The sequence below is a fragment of the Planococcus citri genome, chromosome 1, assembly GCF_950023065.1.
Source record: "Planococcus citri chromosome 1, ihPlaCitr1.1, whole genome shotgun sequence".
Taxonomy (NCBI): Eukaryota; Metazoa; Arthropoda; class Insecta; order Hemiptera; family Pseudococcidae; genus Planococcus; species Planococcus citri.
Genome location: NC_088677.1, coordinates 71,384,944 through 71,402,947, shown reverse-complemented (window position 1 = coordinate 71,402,947; position 18,004 = coordinate 71,384,944). Strand labels below are relative to the sequence as shown.

Here is an 18,004-nt window from a genome sequence, read left to right as displayed (position 1 = left end):
ATTTTGTAAAATGTAGTTTTTCAAACCGCCGATAGAGTCGCTAGTGAAAATTACGATATTTTTTGTTAAACTCTGGCGGAATTTTTTTGAACTTGTGGTTTACTGGAGTAATTCTTTCAATCACCGCTAGGTTCGCTAATGCAAAAGTCATTTTTTGCGGAAACTCTAGCGGAATTTTTATGAACTAAAAATTTCACAAAGTTCCTCGGTTGAACCTGGAAAATTCGTAATCTCTCAACTAGTGGTGTTGATATATCGATATCTTAAACGATATATCGATATGAGATCCAATATCGACATATCGATATGAAAAATCAATATCGACGATATATCGTATCGTCAAAAATTGAGGAAAAAATGCACGAAAACAGCCAAAAATATGAGTAAAAATTGAAATTAGAAAGAAATTTTAAAAAATTTTTCATTTTTTTCAAAAAAAAATTTTCTCACTTTTTTAAAAATCTATAAAATAATTTTTTGTCGTACCAAATTTTTTGCAGTTGTTAGTTCGCAATTAAACTAGAATGACTGAGTATACAAATGGGAAAAATAGGTACTTTTAAGGCAATATTGAAGATATCGATATATCGTCGATATATCGATATCTGTTGGAAAAATATCGTGATATATCGATATGAAATTTTTCTAAATATCAACATCACTACTCTCAACATGTGTGATAAAAAAATGTAAATATTGCGATTTGATTTGGAAAGTTTTCATTTTTTCGGAGTATTTTTCAGAAAAAAAGATGAAAATTAAACGCTATAAGAAAGTGTTCAAAAACTTGAGCTTTTACGTGAACAATTTCGGCTTTTTCAAGCCATTTCAAGTCCTAGTTGATGGTACATTTTGTTTCTATTCCCTTCAAGTGAGTAGATTACTTTCTACCTTATTACAATTCAAGCAAAAAATTCAATCTTACGATGTGTTAAATTAACAGAACAGAGTACAAATCAAAGAAGATGTTCCCAAATATCTCGGCAATGAGATTAAACTCCTTACGACTCCTTGCGTTATTATAGAAACCGAAAAACTTGGTGAGCTTTTACTATAGTCATATTGTTCTAGAAATACTTCCGAGTTCGTGTCTAATCACATTTTCCTGCAGGTGCTCAAGTTTCAGGAGCTATGAAAATAGTAAAAACTTTCGGAATTCACAAATGTGGTCATAAAAAACCTGTGACCGGATCTGCATGTATCATGTCCATGGTAGGAACTTCAAACTCAAACAGGTAACGCTGATTTGTTTCGTACCTATGTCTCCTTTTTCCATAGATCTCTGTTTTAAAATCCTCATGGTTGCTTCGTTTAGGTACATAATTGCTACTCAAGACGAAGATTTGCAGAAAAATTTACAAAAAATACCAACTGTTCCGATTCTCTACTTTAACAGGACTTCAGTTGTGCTCAAACGTCCTTCCGAATCAACTCTGGAACTTGCTAATTCACGAAAACAAGCCACGTGCGTATTCCCACCAATATTACCTCAACTCTTTCGATTTTCCATTTATTTTAATTGGTTTTATCTCATTTTAGATTGGGCCTCAGCGATTATCAAGAAGAAGTGCTCAATAAACTGAAACTCAAAACCCTAGGAACCCTCGATAAACCCAAAGATGACCTGGTGATACCTAAAAAACCTCGAGGTCCTAATCCTCTATCGTGTAAAAAGAAGAAAAAACCTATTGAAAATCTCCCGCACCAACCAATCAGCGAAGAGAAAAAACTCAAACGTAAACGAAAAAGAATCAGAATTCCAACCCACGTAAAACAAGAATTACTAAGCTCTGTTTCAAACGCATAAATATGTACAATTTTGTGATACTATTTTTTAAGAAATAAAACACTTCGTTACATAACATCAATCAAACATTTACTTATTAAATAAAACGTCTATAAAAATCAAGGAATACCGCTTAATAAAAATAATAAATCGATGGAAGGTATCTTTTTCCATATGCTAAAACAATGATAATCATACAAACAAAAGGAAAAAAATTACGAAAACAAAAGTACAAATCCTGCTTAGATAAACATGTATACGAAAGTAAATACTAGTCATGATGGAGTACAACTAAAAGTGAAATAGAATGAAACACGTTCGAAATGATTAACGAAAAACAAGAAATCCCCGTCGTTGAAAATCTTTCCAACTTTTATCACACGATTATAAAAAAGAAGAAAAACAAAGACCTACGATTCGTTCAATTTCACCACCACGTATTGTGTTTCAAAACACTCTGACGACTTGTTTCTTCGTAAGCGGACGAATATCAAGACGAATAAGACTGTAAAATAAACAAGGAAGGAAATTACATACACTTGATCAAAAATCAAATCAGCGAGAAAATAATTTCTACGATCTTACATCTTTATCTAACAACGAGTCAATAGCCATGAGTAAGATCTTCATGTTACGAGTATTCTTATTGGTCGGATTAAAGGCAACGTATTGAGAAATACGACCTCGAACGGCGGGTAAAATTTTAGGGAAGTTCTTTTCACAGACAGGATGTTTTTTATCTAAACACATCACAGCTCCTTCTATAAACCTGCGAAAAGAATCCGACGATTAATACATAAAATTTCACGCTTTTCAGTTCCAATTTACGAGCGAATCTTACCTATGCTTCAGATCAGTTTGAATATTCAAATCAGCCGACAACTGTTGAATAAAAGATAACAAAATATGTTGTTGGAGGGAGCAAGGTTCAGCGAAAATCGTTTCCGGGTCTAGTTTTTCGCACAGATACACCAGCAATTTCAAATCTGAAGCAGATAGCACCTGGAATCACACGTTAATTAGTCATATATTCCAGGCTGATATCAAAGAAGGATTGAAACCAGATACCTGATCAATGGCTAAGTCAACTTTGCCTTGTTTAATGAGAAACTCGATATGTTCTTCGGGATGCCTCTTCATAGCACTGAAAGGAGGAGGTGTACTCGTACCGCTTACGTTTAATAAGGAATTTTCCAAATATACTTTCTGTTCTTCTAAGGCTAATTTCATCGGATTAATGATTTCCGGAGCGACACTAAAAATGGAGAAATTGATAAAATAAGAGATTTTCGATTGTAAAGATAAAGAAGGCTCGAGTACTCACTTTTTCACCGCATTTATACTGGCAGTCTTAAGCATATCGTCCATTTTAACCATGAATTCGTCGATTTTAGTTTGCAATATGGCGCCTTGTTTTTCTTCGTAGGAACGTACGTTGCTTTGTAAAATATTAACAACTGTAACGGAAGAGAAATACATCGATTCATTTTCGATTAGGTAAAATCTTCTGTCGAAGGTGAAAAAATAACTCACAATCTCTGGTGCCTTCGATGAACAAATTATTGACTTGTTCAAACATCTCGTGACAGCTATTCTCGAACTTGGGTAAAATAATATTACAAAATGCTTCAGCGAATGAGGTAGATATCACAGAAGGCAATACAGAAGCCATGGTATTGGCCAACGTATCTGTAACGGACTGGAAAGAGAAAAAATTGTACCGTTAAAATCAAACAATTCGAATCACCTCGAAACATCCGCCAATTTTAAAAACCAAAGTTACCTTTTTATGGACAGTTTTAACGATATAATCTTTCAACTGTTGATCAGCTACGTTGAAGTGTTGAGTGAATTTGGCGTTCATTTGTTGTCCAAAAGTATCCATAGAATTTTTCAAAGCTACGAGAAAAAATAAACGCAAATGAGTGAAATTTCACAGAAAATGACTCACTCAAAGGTGAACGAGACACTTACACGGCAACACATTTCCATTAATCTCTTCTTTAATAACGTACTCCACTTCATTTCCCATAATCGAGTTGATACTCTGAGTGACAGCGTTAACAACACGTTCTTGTAAATATCTCTCATCCGCAGCCGTGTTCGTCACATTTCTGTGTTTTTTCTTGTCGTCGTCGCCTACGTTGTTTAAAATCTGATGCAAGAGCTTGACACTCTGTTTCAAATCTTGCTGCTGGCTTTGGGTTTGTTCGGTTAATTGGTCTAGACGTTCTTGGATGGAATTTATTTTAGCGTAAACTGCTTGCAAGTCGGTGTGCTGCGACGGAGTTATATCAGCAGGAGCGATCTCGTTTCTGAGCGTTAGTGAATTAGGATTACTGCGAAATAAACATAGAAGTTAGGAGAAGACAGTTGAATTCGATGCAGTTTTAAATTGGCTTTTCGAACTTACATTCTCATAATTCCAGAGGCATCTGAACAGAGATTTTCAGGCTCCGGTATGGGTATTTTAGGCCATACTGTGACAGGTAACGATGCCCTGTAATTAAAACGCCAGTAAGAATAAATCACGTCGAAGGTACAGATAATTTAACAGCATTAACAACAGAATCCTTACGTGTCGTTGGTCTTGTTTTGTATACTTCGGCACGGTTCGTCGTTATCTGTAGTCGAGAACAAAATATTCTGAACTTCTCTGCTCGGGCTGCTTCCAGTGCTATAATAACTTTTACCCTCGTTCACCACGACACCGTTTTCCTCTTCCATACGATCGCTAACCACATTGTCATCTTCTTCGGTCTCTTCACAGCCATTCATTTCTGTATCATTTACATGATGCTGAACACAAAAAGGTGAAAAAAAATCAGTCAGATGAGAGTTAACAGAGGAAATACATAATTCGATCACGTCTCATTAATTACCGATAAACTTTCCCTGTCAAGAGATCTCCTCGTAGAATCACCGTTACCGACTCTAACGTCATTATAGTCGGAAGTTTGTTTCTGTTGTTTCATGTTATCCTACAAAAAATAAAATTGATTAATTCAGTAACTTTTTCACGAAAATTACTTCGCTTAGGCATCGATTGCAAAATTATAAACCCAATAAAATATTTCCAGCGACTTACTTCGATGGAAGAAACCGATAAGAGCCTTTGCAGTAACGTTTTATCCGCCGAAATGGACGAATGACTATTAGCAGTTAATTTCAAATCACGATCTTTCGAATTGGTACTTTCGGCTGCCGCTTTCATACACAATCCATTCAATAGAGCTGTCGCTTTAGCATCAATTACTGTAAAAAAAAACGTAATATTTAGAGTGTTTTCTTCATTAAAAAAATGGAAAATGAAATCACAGATGATTACTTTCGGTCGTAGTGTTATTATATTTGGAAGATAATTCATCGGGATCGTACACAATGTTACATTCTTGCAAAGCTTTAGGTTGAACGAGATACAACTTGATGACAGTCTTCAAATACTCTCGTTCATTAGCGTTATTAAAGGCTTCTGTAAATCAAATTTTCATAGTGAAAATACGATCAAACTTCGTAATTAGGAACTTGAATGAGGGATCAATAAACTCACCGTCGTTATAATTATAAGGATTCGGTTCGTTAAAATTCTGCAAGCTAGCTTTCACAATACCAAAGCTCAAGATCGGATATGGTAATAAAAACTGCGAAATAACGTGAATTCTTACACCGGTTTCTTCGTCATTCTTTTTCAATTGCAAAATATGCAATAACTAAAAAGAAAAAAAAACATAAAAACTCATCAAAATATCAATAATCAACGAGAAAACAATGGTATATACCTTGCGTTGCATATCAGACAACAAAATATAACTCGCGGTAATGTCAACAGCTACTTTAAGCTTGGCCGGAGTTTCACTGATGGGAGCGTATTTAAAAGTTTGCAGGCAAGTCCAACTTTCGCAACTCCAAATGCTTATTTCGGTGTTTCCTTCAACTCCGGTGATGGCAAATTTCCAAAATGCGGCGCTGCATCAAATCAAGAGTCGAATTAGGATACATTCGCGTCAAAACATGTATTCAAACAGAGAAACTTACTCGGATTCGAGATGATTATCTAAAAAGTACAAACACGATACCGGTCTTCCATTATGAGGCCGCCAGTCGTGGATACAAACAAAGCTTTGACCTTCTTCATCCACCTACGAAATATTCGGGTTAAAGTATATCGATTTTTGAGAAATTTTCAATACGTTTCAACGATCTCGTATACCTGATAAAATCGAATACCGCCATCCGAGCAAGCTAAAGCAACAGTTGATCCGTCAGGCGAAAAGGCAACATCTACTATTAAATATTTATCGACTTTGATTTCGAGAAATCCTTCCGATGCCGATTCCGGTGAGACGGGGATGATGTTGTGAAGAGCATTGATAGTAGTGACATTCCACATATGAGCCTATGAAAATATAAGATTAAAATGTGGCCGTAGTCGAGACGGAGACGAATTTGTAAAACCAACCTTATTTCCACGAGTTACGATCAACTTGGACGAATCATCGTCTTCCATTTGCTCATCATCGGGCACATAAGGGCACCAAACGATTTTATTTATACTGTCCGGTGGTGATGATGAAGTCTACGGGAAAATGAACCGAATAAGATACATGAAAAGGTGAAATCGCGAAATGCAATCAGAAATCGAACAATTACCTCTTTGATATGAACCATTAAACAACACGCTAAGGCATTCAATTGGTTTTCTTCGATGGTATAAACGTACACGTCACCGACCGAATCAATACAAGCTAATAAAACCGGAGCCAATATGAAAGCAAAAGCTATATCTTGAGCCATGCCCTCGATTCCTTTTATAAGTGCTCGATCCGAAGTAGCAAAACTGATCACTCTGATATTACACGAGTCTTTGCCTGGAAATACGTATTCATCGTTTTAAAAACCGAATTCGGTACATTTAGCACGATGTAATAATACCTTGAATTCCATAAGCGATGTATTTTCCGGAAATATGTACAGCTAAAATTTGCCCCGTGTAAAATCTCTGCTCCCAGGTGTAATCAACGACATTGGTCATTTTCACTTTAGAGCTGCCAATGGTATGATCTCCTCCACTCGGTATAACGGTAACATTATCGGTGTTCACTAATACCGACGTACCGGTATTCACATCGTGATCGCCGAGACTCGAATAATCTCTGCATAAATAGTGAAAATTATTAATTTGAATTTATTATTACTACGAATAATGAAGCAATACTCACATTGTTTGAGATGACATTTTTGTATCGTTTGTTTCATTCATCTTTTCATTCGATTACAAACTTGAAAGCATTAATTCAATAAATTCTGAAACCGACGCATGTACAGGTTAGAACAAAGACCAAAATAATGCTAGTCTGTGTAACAGAAGCCGACTTTAGGCTCAGCATAGAAATACACAAGAGCACCACATGTTTCGGTGGATATTTGTGTTCTGAATTTGAGCAATATCTTAGAGAAGTATCAATTCGATACAATATTCGGATAAATATATTTTAAGAGTATAAATATAATTAAAGAGACCATGCGAAGAAAAGATACATACCGATAGAGGGAAACTGGTCGAAAAATTGGTATTGGAATATCTCTCGACTAATTATGTGACAAGGAGTACGTCAGCCTGAACATAGAAACTCCAATGTAGACGAATAATGTTCGCAGAAAACAATACGTTTACTCAAAATTCGTTTTAATGTCGGCAAATATTGCAACTTAGACTCAAAACTGATTATTTTTTCGAAAATTGTAAAAAAATTCTTTTGGTTGACTTTTGCAGTTTTGCAAAAAAATGTACGGTTGTTTTGTTGACAAAATCGAATGCGACGATTGGTCCGTTGGAACAATGCAGTGATGTAATATTTCAAACTTTTTTTCTCCCTCGAAAAAAAGCAAAAAACAAAAATTTCGCTTTTTTCTTACAAAATCCTGTTTTTTTATTGGTCGATGCAGATATCATCAACCAATGAAATACCATCCATTTCGATATAGCAATATATCGATTTATCGAATCTTTTGTTTGTTTATTCGCGTCGTGCTGCGCACTCGATTTTTGCGCATCAACCTCAGATTTTCGAAAAATGAAATATTTTATAACCGTGTTTTCTTGTATAATTTTTCGTTATATTTAATTAAAAAATGAGTATTTCGCGTGAATTCGAATAACTGAGAGTTACTACAGTGTCAAGTAACTCGCCATTAACAATTCCGCCAGTTAGAAGTGACGAATTCGTTGTTCAAAGTCGAATTTCCTGCGGTGTATTTGAACGTTTTTCAACAAACTTCTACTCAAAGAACTTGAGCAATGATTACGGAATTTGAAAGAATATAGTAAAATAATTCAATATACAAGTATGGCTGTTAAATACGACTTAGTATTAATAAAAACCGCCGCTTTAAAAGCGTTGCCGGAGTTTTCCAAGCGATGTATGCTACACACAGCAAAGTGGTAAGATCACACAGATTTATTTTTGAAAATGCAGATTTATAATTATAAAATCACATACAGATATGTTAAATCGTCTACCGTTGTTTACAGGTTAGCCGAAATAGTTTACGCTTTGAAAGATGTCAAATTAGAGAACGTAGTTTTGAAATTATCCAACGATGGGATCTCAGCGGCTGAATATGACGCTTACCTGGTCGCTCATAGTTACTTCATGGATCAAGAATACGATAGGTATTTCCCACGTTTTTTTTTTCATTTGTCGGTGAATTGATTGTAACTAATTCATTTGTATATTACAGATGCACGTATTATTTGAAAAACACCACTTCTCCAGTGTGCAAATTTCTACGTTACTATTCGATGTATATGTCGTTAGAGCTGAAGAAAATCTGCGGTACCACGGACGCTAATTTATTCTCATTTGTGTCCGATTGTCCGGGTTACCTGAGTAACATGCAAGCTCTGTGCAACGAATTGAAAATCGCTTACATAAATAATCAATTAGATGGATATTGTTTATACATTTACGGTTTAGTATTGAAAAAGTTGTCTCATTTTGAGGACGCTAAAGACGTATTAATCGAAGCGATCGATAAAGAGACTTTGAACTGGGCAGCGTGGCAAGAACTATCTCCCCTGATTCCAGAAAAAAATTGGGTACGTGAGTTTCATTTTGACTATGAGAAAATTTCGCTTTGAATGTCTATTTAATGATCGGTCATGTTTCAGATTGATTCCTTGACTTTACCGAACCACTGGATGAAAGATTTCTTCTTGGGTCATTTACTAATTGATTTGCAGCTTAATAAAGAAGCCGAGGAAGCGTATAAAATAATTTTAAAAAATGGTTTCCAAAATTCCCAGTACGTTTTAGGACAAATTGCCATATGTCAGCATAATTGTAAAGGTAAATCAAGTCGAAATGGGATCTATTAATTTTTATCTCGGTTTCCAGTGATTTAATCTTGTGTAATTTTTATTTCAGATGTGAAATCAGCCATCGATATTTATAACGGTATGAGAAAATCGGACCCTTTTAGACTGGAAGGAATGGATACCTTTTCTAATCTGTTATATGTGGCTGAAACTCGCCGAGCTTTGGCATTTTTAGCCCATAGTGTTACCGAAATTGATAAATACCGAGTAGAAACTTCTTGCGTTGTTGGTAAGTTTCAACGGAATTGTCACATTGTATTATTTGAATTCGAATGTTGAACGACGATTATTTTACAGGTAATTACTACAGCATGCGAGGAGAACATACTAAAGCTATTTTATCGTTTCAACGAGCTGTGAAAATGAATCCATCGTATGTATCCGCTTGGACGTTAATGGGTCACGAGTACATGGAAGTGAAAAATACACCAGCTGCTGTTCTAAGTTATCAAAAAGCAATAAGTAATAAAATTAGTACCGAAATATTTTATTAATCTTTGTGTCGTACCATTTACTAATTTGAACATAAATATTTTAGATGCAAATAAGAGAGACTACAGAGCTTGGTATGGGCTCGGGCAAACTTACGAATTACTACGGTTATCGTTTTTCTCGCTGTATTATTACAAAATTGCTCAAAAACTACGTCCTCAAGATGGTCGCATGTTGATAGCCCTCGGAGAGACATACGAAAGACTGGAAAGATACGAAGAAACTTACAAATGTTACCAACAAGCGAGGAATGTTGGTAAAAATGATCCTTTAGCGATAATTAGAATGGCCAGGTTTGTGTCTCATAGTTTACTTTTTCTGCCAAGCATTGATGTCAGTATTCATGTACAATTTGTTTTTGTAGATTATTAGAGCGTTTAAACGAAACCGATCTTGCGGCCGAAGCATTTGCTGACCTAGTTAGAGAAGATACCGATCTATTTTCCGTATTAACTTGCAAAACCGAATTCATTTACGCTTGTACCTTCCTAGTAAAATATCACAACGCTCAGAGAAACGTAGATAAAGCTAAATACTACGCTAATCAACTCAAAAGATATCCAGAGGTAAGATTGCGAAAATATCGGTAGTTGGATTTAGATTCCTCGACATTTAATTACTTTTTTCTTCGTAGTTCGAAGAATCATACGAAAAAGCAATGCAGTTAATTGCTCCAAAAAAGAAAGACACGCCGACGTCGAGCACTGAGGTAGACACTAGACGAGTAAGGCTTTGCCGAAGCGTAGATTAAATTCTTACCCACCATTTTTCTCGTTTTTTCGTTATTTTTTGTAATTGTTTTAACCTTATGTACTCGGTTGAAATTTCGTATTAAAATTTTTCCTCTCATTGTTCATTTTTATTTACATCTACGCTTCTGTAAACGGATACCATACGCTTTATCGCCGAACGCACTTCAATTCATCAATTGCTCATTTCTTCCTCGTTTGTTTTCCAGCCTCGACAGTTTCTCAATTTGGAAGAAAGTATAAGGCAACTTTTCCCGTGGTGATTCTATTAATCGAATATTGAGACTGGAAGTACCTACCTACCTTTTTATACGAGTTTTTAAACCACCTTGAGATGGTTTGTGATCCGGGAGCGTTACGAGCTCCATTTTATACAATACTGTACTGCACACTAGTCGTGAAGTGAAATTCCTTACGCTATTTTTATATTATTACGAAATTTCTTACGCGGTTATTGGCCTAAGTTGTACCTTTTTTTTTCATCATTATTTTCCACGTTTATACGTACATTTATACACTTTTGTACTCTCAATGAAAATATTATACTGATGGACTTCGAGGTTTTAATTTATAATACGATGAAGTGGTCACTACGAGTGAAACGGTTGAAAAATTAACGAACGGTAAATATTATATACTTCGGATTCGGAAGATATTGGCGAATTTTGATATAATGTTTGTCTGAAGAGTATACAAAATCATCAATAATGATACTAGCAACATTAAAATTTTTTTTCAAAATGAGAAATGAAATTAATAAATGAGCTATTGTTGATTTATGAAACAACAAAATTACTCGCAAAAAATTCGCAACGATTTTAATAAAGATCTATATACTTTTGCAATGAGATGATTCAATTCTTCATAGCTTAAAAACTGGAATTTGTAGCTCTAAATTCCCAGAAAACGTAAGCTTTCTGCTAAACTTACCGGTTAAATTAAGTTCTCATGAAAAAACACGTAAACCTAACCCTATCATTGTAAGAGAACGCAGCAATCGATCGAATTTTGCTACAGTTAGGTTAGGTTTAGGTTAGGTTAACAGAAAATCGATCGGATTTTGCTGTAGTTAGGTTAGGTTTCAAACCTAACCTAACGATAGCAAAACGAACGAGGAAACCTCACGTTAGGTTAGTCTTCGTGTATTTCCGTTAGGTTAGCCTTCGGGTAATTCCGTTAGGTTAGGTTGGCCTTCGTGTAGCTCCGTTAGGTTAGCCTTCGGCTATGTTCGAGTACTTATAGATTCCATCAAATTAACTTTCAGAGCTTTCAGCTTTTATACTCAATTCGATTTAAGAAAAGTTCAAAGCTGTGTAATGAAGAAATGAGAACGAAAATGAAATTCTGACGAAGAGATAAAATCTGAGGATTTACGTGTGACCGATAAAACTGGAATGAATAGTGGATAAATAATTTGATTTTCGATTTCAATTTTCATGATCGTCTCCACCTTCAGTGCTTCAGTTCAGTGGCCGAACTTCTTCTGATATTAAAAATGATTTAGTTTCTATTTTTCTCTATTTCCTTCTTCGCGGCGAACATTACTTAAAATTCCATAATTTATTTGATGAACGAAAACTCGTAGATGCTAGATACTCTTGAATTCTAATCAATTACAGCTCAACTTCAGCGTCAACATGATTGTTCACTAGAACTATAGATACAATTTCGCTGCGCTCCTAAAATGATCACCTTTTGGTATTTTTAAATAGAGGATCACGAACAAAAATCATCGATACCGTATTCTATTCGTATTTTCGATTCATCGTAAACAACCAAGTTCGAAAGTATAGCATAATCGTGGATTTAAGAACAAGAAATGAAACGCCTGTCACCGTATTTTGTGTTCAAATTTTATTAAACAAATACTAAAGAAAAGATTACAAATAATTATATAAGCACAACATAAAAAAATAACTTATTCACATAATGTAATAAACTTTCAAAAAGACGAGAAAAATAATTTATCGGAATAACGTAATAAACTCCAGCAGAAATCAACCAAATTCTTACGATCCTCTGAAAAACAGAAAAAACAGAAATATGAGAAGCTGTAAAATGGAAATGAACTCTAAAATACTGAGAATACAAGCAACAACAGTGGTGAAGGATCATTACATCTTTTTAAAGCACAACATTGACCCTTCGAAGAATACAGAACGAGATAATAAAGAAAGCTACTTACACAATGATATTATTAATTGGAATATGAATCAACTTGACGAAGAATCCAATAAAGCCCATAATGCAAAATCCAATCGCTGTGGCGACAGCAATTTTTTGAAATTCTAAACACAAAACAAATCGAAATTAATTAACTTATTGAGGAAATCAAAACCATATCCGATGGTTGAATTCAAGTACCTTTTCGATCCGGTTTCGTGCAACGTTTCACAAGTCTTATAGAATCTTTCGAAAACTGCCTCGCTGGCTCGATTACTTTAGATACCTGATCCATTTTATATTAATTAGAAATACCTGTAAACGAAACGTAACTTATTAAGATTTGATTAACAGAATGTATCTAGAAAGAAAAGCATTAGTAATGTTGAAAATGGAGCTCAAGTGTACCTGAAAGCTTTCGAAAAAAGTACTCACTTTATCAACAAGACAGCTGAACCGTTGAACGTAATTATTAGCTCAATAAACGTTGTAATCGAATTAAAATTACTCAAAGTACGAAGGAAAATACTCAACTATTCCACGACTGAATTCGATTCGAAAAGTTTGAAATGAAAACTTGAAAGTTGGAATCGAGTTGGAACAGAGACGGTGACGTGTTTACTTTTTACAAATTCGTGATAAGAAGTGACGTGTGACGTGACGTAACACGTGCCTACGTGTCAGAAACGAGTAAATCAAATATACGCATAATTTCACGGTAATTTCCGATACTTTTCACGTAAATTACCAAAAATTTATTGAAATTTTTTCTGACATGGCCTTGCTTGCTTGTTTTTGGTTCAACTTCGTCTCTTTTTTGTTATCATCGCATCGCCTCTGCCTTGATTGAATAAAATTTTGTCATGTAATAATTTGATTATATAAATTATAAATTTGTGAATCATCATTTTCATGCATTTAGCTAGAAATATTCTAAAATCATTACTTATCAATCGATAAAAAATTCATCATTCTAGTTTGGTAAATCACTTCTGATAATGAGAATTTTCCCTTCTTCATCGCCATTCGATTCAGATGTTGGTAAGTTCGATTGTTATTATTTTGATAAAGACGAAACTTGTAATATGTTGTAATTGTTTACTAGAAAAAGTGACTCCTGAAGAAGACAAAGGTGACGATTGGGCTAAAATATTGGACATATGTGATAAAGTTGGCCAGAATCACGGTAATGCCAAAGACTGTCTGAAATCGATCGTAAAACGATTGAATAATCCTAATCCTCACGTCGTACTGAAAGCTATCACGGTTAGTTGAATATGACTCATATCATCTCAATGTTCACTATCAGCTTTTGCATTTAATACCGAGTTTGGTTGCATCATAGTTGCTGGACGCTTGTGTGAAGAATTGTGCCAAAGTTTTCCTATTGGAAGTAGCATCGAGGGATTTCGAAACCGAATACAGGAAGTTACTAAAAAAGTACTCGCAAACTCAACCTAAGATCGCTGATAGGTTGAAATTAATGCTGAAAAAGTGGGCAGAAAATGATTTTAAATCTGATTCTCAACTAAGTTTAATACCGTCGGTTTACGCAAAGTTGAAACAAGAAGGCGTTGATTTTCCGACTAATCAAGAAATGAAGGTAATGATATTATAGAATAATATTGTATTGTATACTCGATGAAAAAACTAACTTATTTTTTCTACAGAGCGCTACTTCTCAAATGCCAAAAGATCCAAATGCGGTTACTTCTCAACAAGAGGTCGACGATATAGCTAAAGGTACTTATCAATTGAACTTGATCCCCTCTTTATCTCCGTATTCTGATAACGTTTCTTTTACAGCTATTGAATTAAGTCTTCAAGAAACTAGCAACAAATCGAGCGGTCAAAGTAGTCTTTATCCTACAGCGAACACATTATCGTCTAGTTTTTCAAATCGTACTTTCACAAATAGCGCGTTAAAACCGTCTAAACAAAAAGTTCGAGCTTTATACGATTTCGAAGCTGCTGAAGATAACGAATTGACTTTCTACGCCGGAGAAATAAGTAAGTCTGTTGGTGGCTTTTAATTAGGCCTTCGTAACAAATTGTTATTTTCTTGTTTCAGTTGAAGTTTTAGATGATTCCGATAAAAATTGGTGGAAAGGGGTGAATAAAAGAGGAGAAGGATTATTCCCTGCTAATTTCGTCACATCCGATTTATCTTCGTCGTCTGAAACGAATTCCGAAAGTGAAAGTGAGTCTAGCGAAAGTGTTTCTTGCGTATTAATATTGTGCGTGTTTATGTAATTCATATTTATCGTCTTGGTAAATTCAGGTAACGATGTCACGGTCAGAAAAGCTCGAGTTCATTTCAGTGATACAGTCGCCACCAGCTCAGGGCATGATTTTAAACGAGAAGAAGCTGTTATTAACGAACAAAAAATCGACAGATTGTTGCATTTATTGCACGAGGCTAATCCTACTGATGAAAGCGCCGATACCGAAGAAATGCTTGTTCTAGAAGGTACGTATATCATTTCAATGTTAATAAAAAATCAATATCGTTGGGATTTGATTCATTTTATAATTCCATCGCAGAAGAAGTAAACGCCATGGGTCCATTAATCGACGCAGAATTGGAAAAAGTCGACCGGAAACATGCTCAGTTAACGCAGCTTAGTTCGAATTTAGTCGACGCGCTTAATTTATACCATTCCTTGATGCGAGAACCATTTCATACTTTACCTTCGGCAGTTAAAGGTCCTTACATGATGCAGCCTATGCCTGTACATGGTGTACCGCATCCGCATCAAGTACGTGTGTTTCATTTCACTTCGATTTTGGCTCGGCTGTTGTCTATAAACCTGATTATTTTTACAGATGATGTACAACGGCGGTATGAACGGCCCACCGTATTCGATGCCTCCTAATGCGATGTTAAATGATCATTTTCCGCCACCTAATACTCTACCTTCTGCTTCCAACATGCCTCCTGGTTCCGTTCATCAACCTCCTCCTCATCTTTTCGCTCCAATTCAGTCGGATGGTAATTTCCATCATCAGAACATGATGCCAAATCCTGGACCGCCTAACCATCCATATCAGAGGTAATTTCATTCATATTTCACACACACGCGGTGTTTGGTTTAAAAGATGAATTGTTGATCGAATTTATTCTTACAGTATGCCTCCTAACATGGTTCCACTTCAATATCAAATGCCACCCGGGTCGATTCCTCAGCAACAGATGCCTCCTCCGAATATGTACCAACATCAACAAATGCCACATTCGGTACCTTCGCACGATACGTCAACATCTAATCTACAAAATCATTGATATGTTTAGTGATATTTGTACATTGTTTTATAATTATGACCATGTTGTGTACACGAGCATTATGTCAAAGTTTAAATGAAAAAAATCGATGTATATTTTAATTATTAGACAATTTATCGCTAAATTATTCGTCTCGCGTATATTTTCTTTCCCTCTTTGTAGCCCAACTTTTTTTCTTTTTTTGTATAATTCTGTACTCGCTTCGAGGTATTTTTTATTCCCCTTACGCTACGTTACGTTTATTTGAATAGCTTTCGAAAGCTCAGTTTATGATTTCGTGTAATTTTTCTGCGCGTATTTTTCAATTTTTTTTATTCATTTTTAATTCCGCAGTAAGTAAGGTATGCTTCATAGTAGAAGGTCAAAGTCCGAATGTGTTTTCGGTTGTGATTGTCTTTCATGTAAACGATTGTGCTTTTTTAAATATATTCCTATAATGTTGAAGTTGATGTAGCTTGTTCAGCACCGATGATAATGATGTCGTTGATTACTGTAACCAAACAGGCATAGATGTATTTTTCGTCATATTACCGATATTGTTTATTATGTTATTTTACCTATGATTATTTTTTATCTATCTACATGTATATTCACCCATTATTATCTAAAGTGTAATATGATTTAAAATATATCAATTCATGTTTGAGTAATGCGTATGCGGACTTATTTAGCACTCGTTCTCAGTGTCGGTTACTTTCATAAAGTTCAACTTTTAAATAAAATTTCAAAAAATTCCAACTTTTCCAAAAATTAACAAAAAAGTTACTTCGTTGCAAAAAATTCTAAATCTTGCTTGTTTGCCAAAAATTGACCAAAAGTTTCTCTTTTTTGGTAAAAGTTCACAAAAATCCTACTTTTTGCTGAAATTTCTTTTCCTTTTCAAAAATTGACAAGAATTTGTCGTTTTATTATAAAAAATTTCAGATTCCTTCACGTTATTTCAATAAATGTTCAAAAATCTTGCATATTTGCCAAAAATTACGCAAAAGTTTCGCTTTTTGGTAATTGGTTCCCAAAAGGTCCTACTGTTTGTTGAAATTGTCAGAAATGCTTGGTTTTTCCAAAATTGTGAAAAATTTGTCATTTCATCTGAAAAAGTCTCATGTGTTTTCAAAAATTGTCCAAAAATCTTGCTCATTTCTCAAAAATTGGGAAAAAGTATTTTTTTAAAAACCAAGAACTACCAAATGGTCCTACTTTATGCTAAAACTGTCAAAGTCTAACTGTTTGCCAAAAAATACCAAAATTTCTAGCTTCTTAACAATTGAAAAATCTCGTTTTTTTTAAAGAGAAAATTGTTAAAAATTACTGAATAGTGTGAATAGTCCTGTTTTTTTTACCTAAAAAAAAAACAAAAAATCTCGCTTTTCAAAAAAAAGTTGTAAAAAATGTAAATTCCTCAAAAGTTGCTGTTTTTTTGCTGAAATTGTAAATTTCTGCAATAGGCTACAAATTCGATTATCAGCAACATTGCTGAAGATTTCAACTTTATTCCAAAAAAATTAACCTATTCAAAAGTCACTTTTCGGACAGAAATTTCCAAAAATACGTAATCAATTTTTTTTTTACCAATGATTCCCAAAAAATTGTGCTTTTTGCTAAAATTTTCTGAGACTTGTTTTTTTTCAAAAATTGCTAAAAATTACAAAAAAAAACTCACTTTTTCAAAAATCGTCCAAAAGTGTCGCTTTTTTGCCAGGAATTTCCAAAAAGCGTCTTCCTTTCGTGAAGATTGCCGAAGATTTGATTTTTTCTAAAACTTGGCCTTTTTGGCCAAAAATTGCAAAAATTCTCACTCTGTTGCCAAAAAGACAAAAATCGCTTAAAAGTCTGGCTTTTTTACCAAAAAATTTCGAAATTATTCAAATTTATAAAAATAATAAGAAATCAGAACATTTCAATTTGTAATTTATCCTGTTTTTTTGGGCAATTAATTGTTCCACATTTAAAATGTTAAGCTCATATTTTCTCACTTTTTTTGTTACATTTTGGTTACTTTCTCGACGTTTTTTGGTTGCTAAAGTTTCATTTTTTTAAGAGGAAAATTGAGTTTAACTGTTTGAGTCTTGTTACTTCTATTTGTGATCTGAATTTTGCTGAATTAGCAGTATTCTCGTTTAGTTAGTTTATTTTAGTTATCCGACGATCCAGCT

The 18,004-nt window shown here is 34.5% G+C and overlaps 5 protein-coding genes across 6 annotated transcripts; 3 read left to right on the top strand and 2 right to left on the bottom strand.

Moving 5' to 3' along the window:
- The first annotated feature begins 670 nt into the window (after positions 1-670).
- LOC135849468 (rRNA-processing protein UTP23 homolog) lies at positions 671-1,862 on the top strand. The gene is made up of 5 exons (XM_065369958.1): positions 671-871; positions 944-1,040; positions 1,112-1,235; positions 1,316-1,465; positions 1,540-1,862. The coding sequence occupies exons 1-5, from the start codon at positions 752-754 to the stop codon at positions 1,805-1,807; spliced, it is 759 nt and encodes a 252-aa protein (XP_065226030.1). The 5' UTR covers positions 671-751; the 3' UTR covers positions 1,808-1,862.
- Positions 1,855-7,556, bottom strand: Ge-1 (Enhancer of mRNA-decapping protein 4 homolog Ge-1). The gene is made up of 22 exons (XM_065369484.1): positions 7,329-7,556; positions 7,006-7,090; positions 6,719-6,939; positions 6,437-6,654; positions 6,246-6,362; positions 5,997-6,182; positions 5,822-5,925; positions 5,566-5,752; positions 5,337-5,496; positions 5,115-5,258; positions 4,875-5,041; positions 4,669-4,767; positions 4,365-4,585; positions 4,200-4,286; positions 3,761-4,125; positions 3,570-3,685; positions 3,320-3,485; positions 3,111-3,243; positions 2,855-3,041; positions 2,628-2,788; positions 2,372-2,555; positions 1,855-2,291 (listed from the first exon to the last, which is right to left on the bottom strand). The coding sequence occupies exons 2-22, from the start codon at positions 7,044-7,046 to the stop codon at positions 2,277-2,279; spliced, it is 3,279 nt and encodes a 1,092-aa protein (XP_065225556.1). The 5' UTR covers positions 7,047-7,090; positions 7,329-7,556; the 3' UTR covers positions 1,855-2,276.
- A 274-nt stretch (positions 7,557-7,830) lies between these two features.
- Positions 7,831-10,964, top strand: LOC135849308 (cell division cycle protein 23 homolog). Its single transcript, XM_065369716.1, has 10 exons — positions 7,831-8,228; positions 8,319-8,459; positions 8,528-8,885; positions 8,958-9,135; positions 9,214-9,393; positions 9,462-9,626; positions 9,703-9,949; positions 10,021-10,222; positions 10,291-10,365; positions 10,615-10,964. The coding sequence occupies exons 1-10, from the start codon at positions 8,134-8,136 to the stop codon at positions 10,666-10,668; spliced, it is 1,695 nt and encodes a 564-aa protein (XP_065225788.1). The 5' UTR covers positions 7,831-8,133; the 3' UTR covers positions 10,669-10,964.
- Positions 10,965-12,244: 1,280 nt separating this feature from the next.
- LOC135849536 (protein transport protein Sec61 subunit gamma) lies at positions 12,245-13,177 on the bottom strand. Of its 2 annotated transcripts, none has more exons than XM_065370082.1 (4): positions 12,977-13,177; positions 12,770-12,883; positions 12,591-12,693; positions 12,245-12,424 (listed from the first exon to the last, which is right to left on the bottom strand). In XM_065370082.1, the coding sequence occupies exons 2-4, from the start codon at positions 12,861-12,863 to the stop codon at positions 12,415-12,417; spliced, it is 207 nt and encodes a 68-aa protein (XP_065226154.1). In that variant the 5' UTR covers positions 12,864-12,883; positions 12,977-13,177; the 3' UTR covers positions 12,245-12,414. The 2 variants fall into 2 exon arrangements, with proteins under 2 accessions (XP_065226154.1, XP_065226144.1); XM_065370072.1 differs by having other exon boundaries at positions 13,004-13,173.
- A 214-nt stretch (positions 13,178-13,391) lies between these two features.
- Stam (signal transducing adaptor molecule) lies at positions 13,392-16,501 on the top strand. The gene is made up of 10 exons (XM_065369838.1): positions 13,392-13,609; positions 13,674-13,834; positions 13,914-14,171; positions 14,239-14,311; positions 14,375-14,578; positions 14,640-14,768; positions 14,850-15,038; positions 15,113-15,327; positions 15,395-15,621; positions 15,698-16,501. Exons 1-10 carry the CDS (start codon positions 13,567-13,569, stop codon positions 15,849-15,851), a joined length of 1,653 nt encoding a protein of 550 aa, XP_065225910.1. The 5' UTR covers positions 13,392-13,566; the 3' UTR covers positions 15,852-16,501.
- The last annotated feature ends 1,503 nt before the right edge of the window (positions 16,502-18,004 follow it).

Excerpts from the sequence above, each read along its gene's own strand:
- LOC135849468 (XM_065369958.1), top strand. The coding sequence starts at position 752 with ATGAAAATTAAACGCTATAAGAAAGTGTTCAAAAACTTGAGCTTTTAC. Across the intron at positions 872-943 it reads TTTGTTTCTATTCCCTTCAA|AACAGAGTACAAATCAAAGA; the intron begins GTGAGTAGATTA and ends TTAAATTAACAG. Across the intron at positions 1,041-1,111 it reads TATAGAAACCGAAAAACTTG|GTGCTCAAGTTTCAGGAGCT; the intron begins GTGAGCTTTTAC and ends ATTTTCCTGCAG.
- Ge-1 (XM_065369484.1), bottom strand. The coding sequence starts at position 7,046 with ATGAATGAAACAAACGATACAAAAATGTCATCTCAAACAAT. Across the intron at positions 5,926-5,996 it reads GCGGTATTCGATTTTATCAG|GTGGATGAAGAAGGTCAAAG; the intron begins GTATACGAGATC and ends AATATTTCGTAG. Across the intron at positions 2,789-2,854 it reads TTGACTTAGCCATTGATCAG|GTGCTATCTGCTTCAGATTT; the intron begins GTATCTGGTTTC and ends GTGTGATTCCAG.
- LOC135849308 (XM_065369716.1), top strand. The coding sequence starts at position 8,134 with ATGGCTGTTAAATACGACTTAGTATTAATAAAAACCGCCGCTTTAAAA. Across the intron at positions 9,136-9,213 it reads ATGTCAGCATAATTGTAAAG|ATGTGAAATCAGCCATCGAT; the intron begins GTAAATCAAGTC and ends TTTTTATTTCAG. Across the intron at positions 9,394-9,461 it reads AGAAACTTCTTGCGTTGTTG|GTAATTACTACAGCATGCGA; the intron begins GTAAGTTTCAAC and ends ATTATTTTACAG.
- LOC135849536 (XM_065370082.1), bottom strand. The coding sequence starts at position 12,863 with ATGGATCAGGTATCTAAAGTAATCGAGCCAGCGAGGCAGTTTTCGAAA. Across the intron at positions 12,694-12,769 it reads CACGAAACCGGATCGAAAAG|AATTTCAAAAAATTGCTGTC; the intron begins GTACTTGAATTC and ends TTTTGTGTTTAG.
- Stam (XM_065369838.1), top strand. The coding sequence starts at position 13,567 with ATGAGAATTTTCCCTTCTTCATCGCCATTCGATTCAGATGTTG. Across the intron at positions 14,312-14,374 it reads GGTCGACGATATAGCTAAAG|CTATTGAATTAAGTCTTCAA; the intron begins GTACTTATCAAT and ends TTTCTTTTACAG. Across the intron at positions 15,039-15,112 it reads AGAAATGCTTGTTCTAGAAG|AAGAAGTAAACGCCATGGGT; the intron begins GTACGTATATCA and ends ATTCCATCGCAG.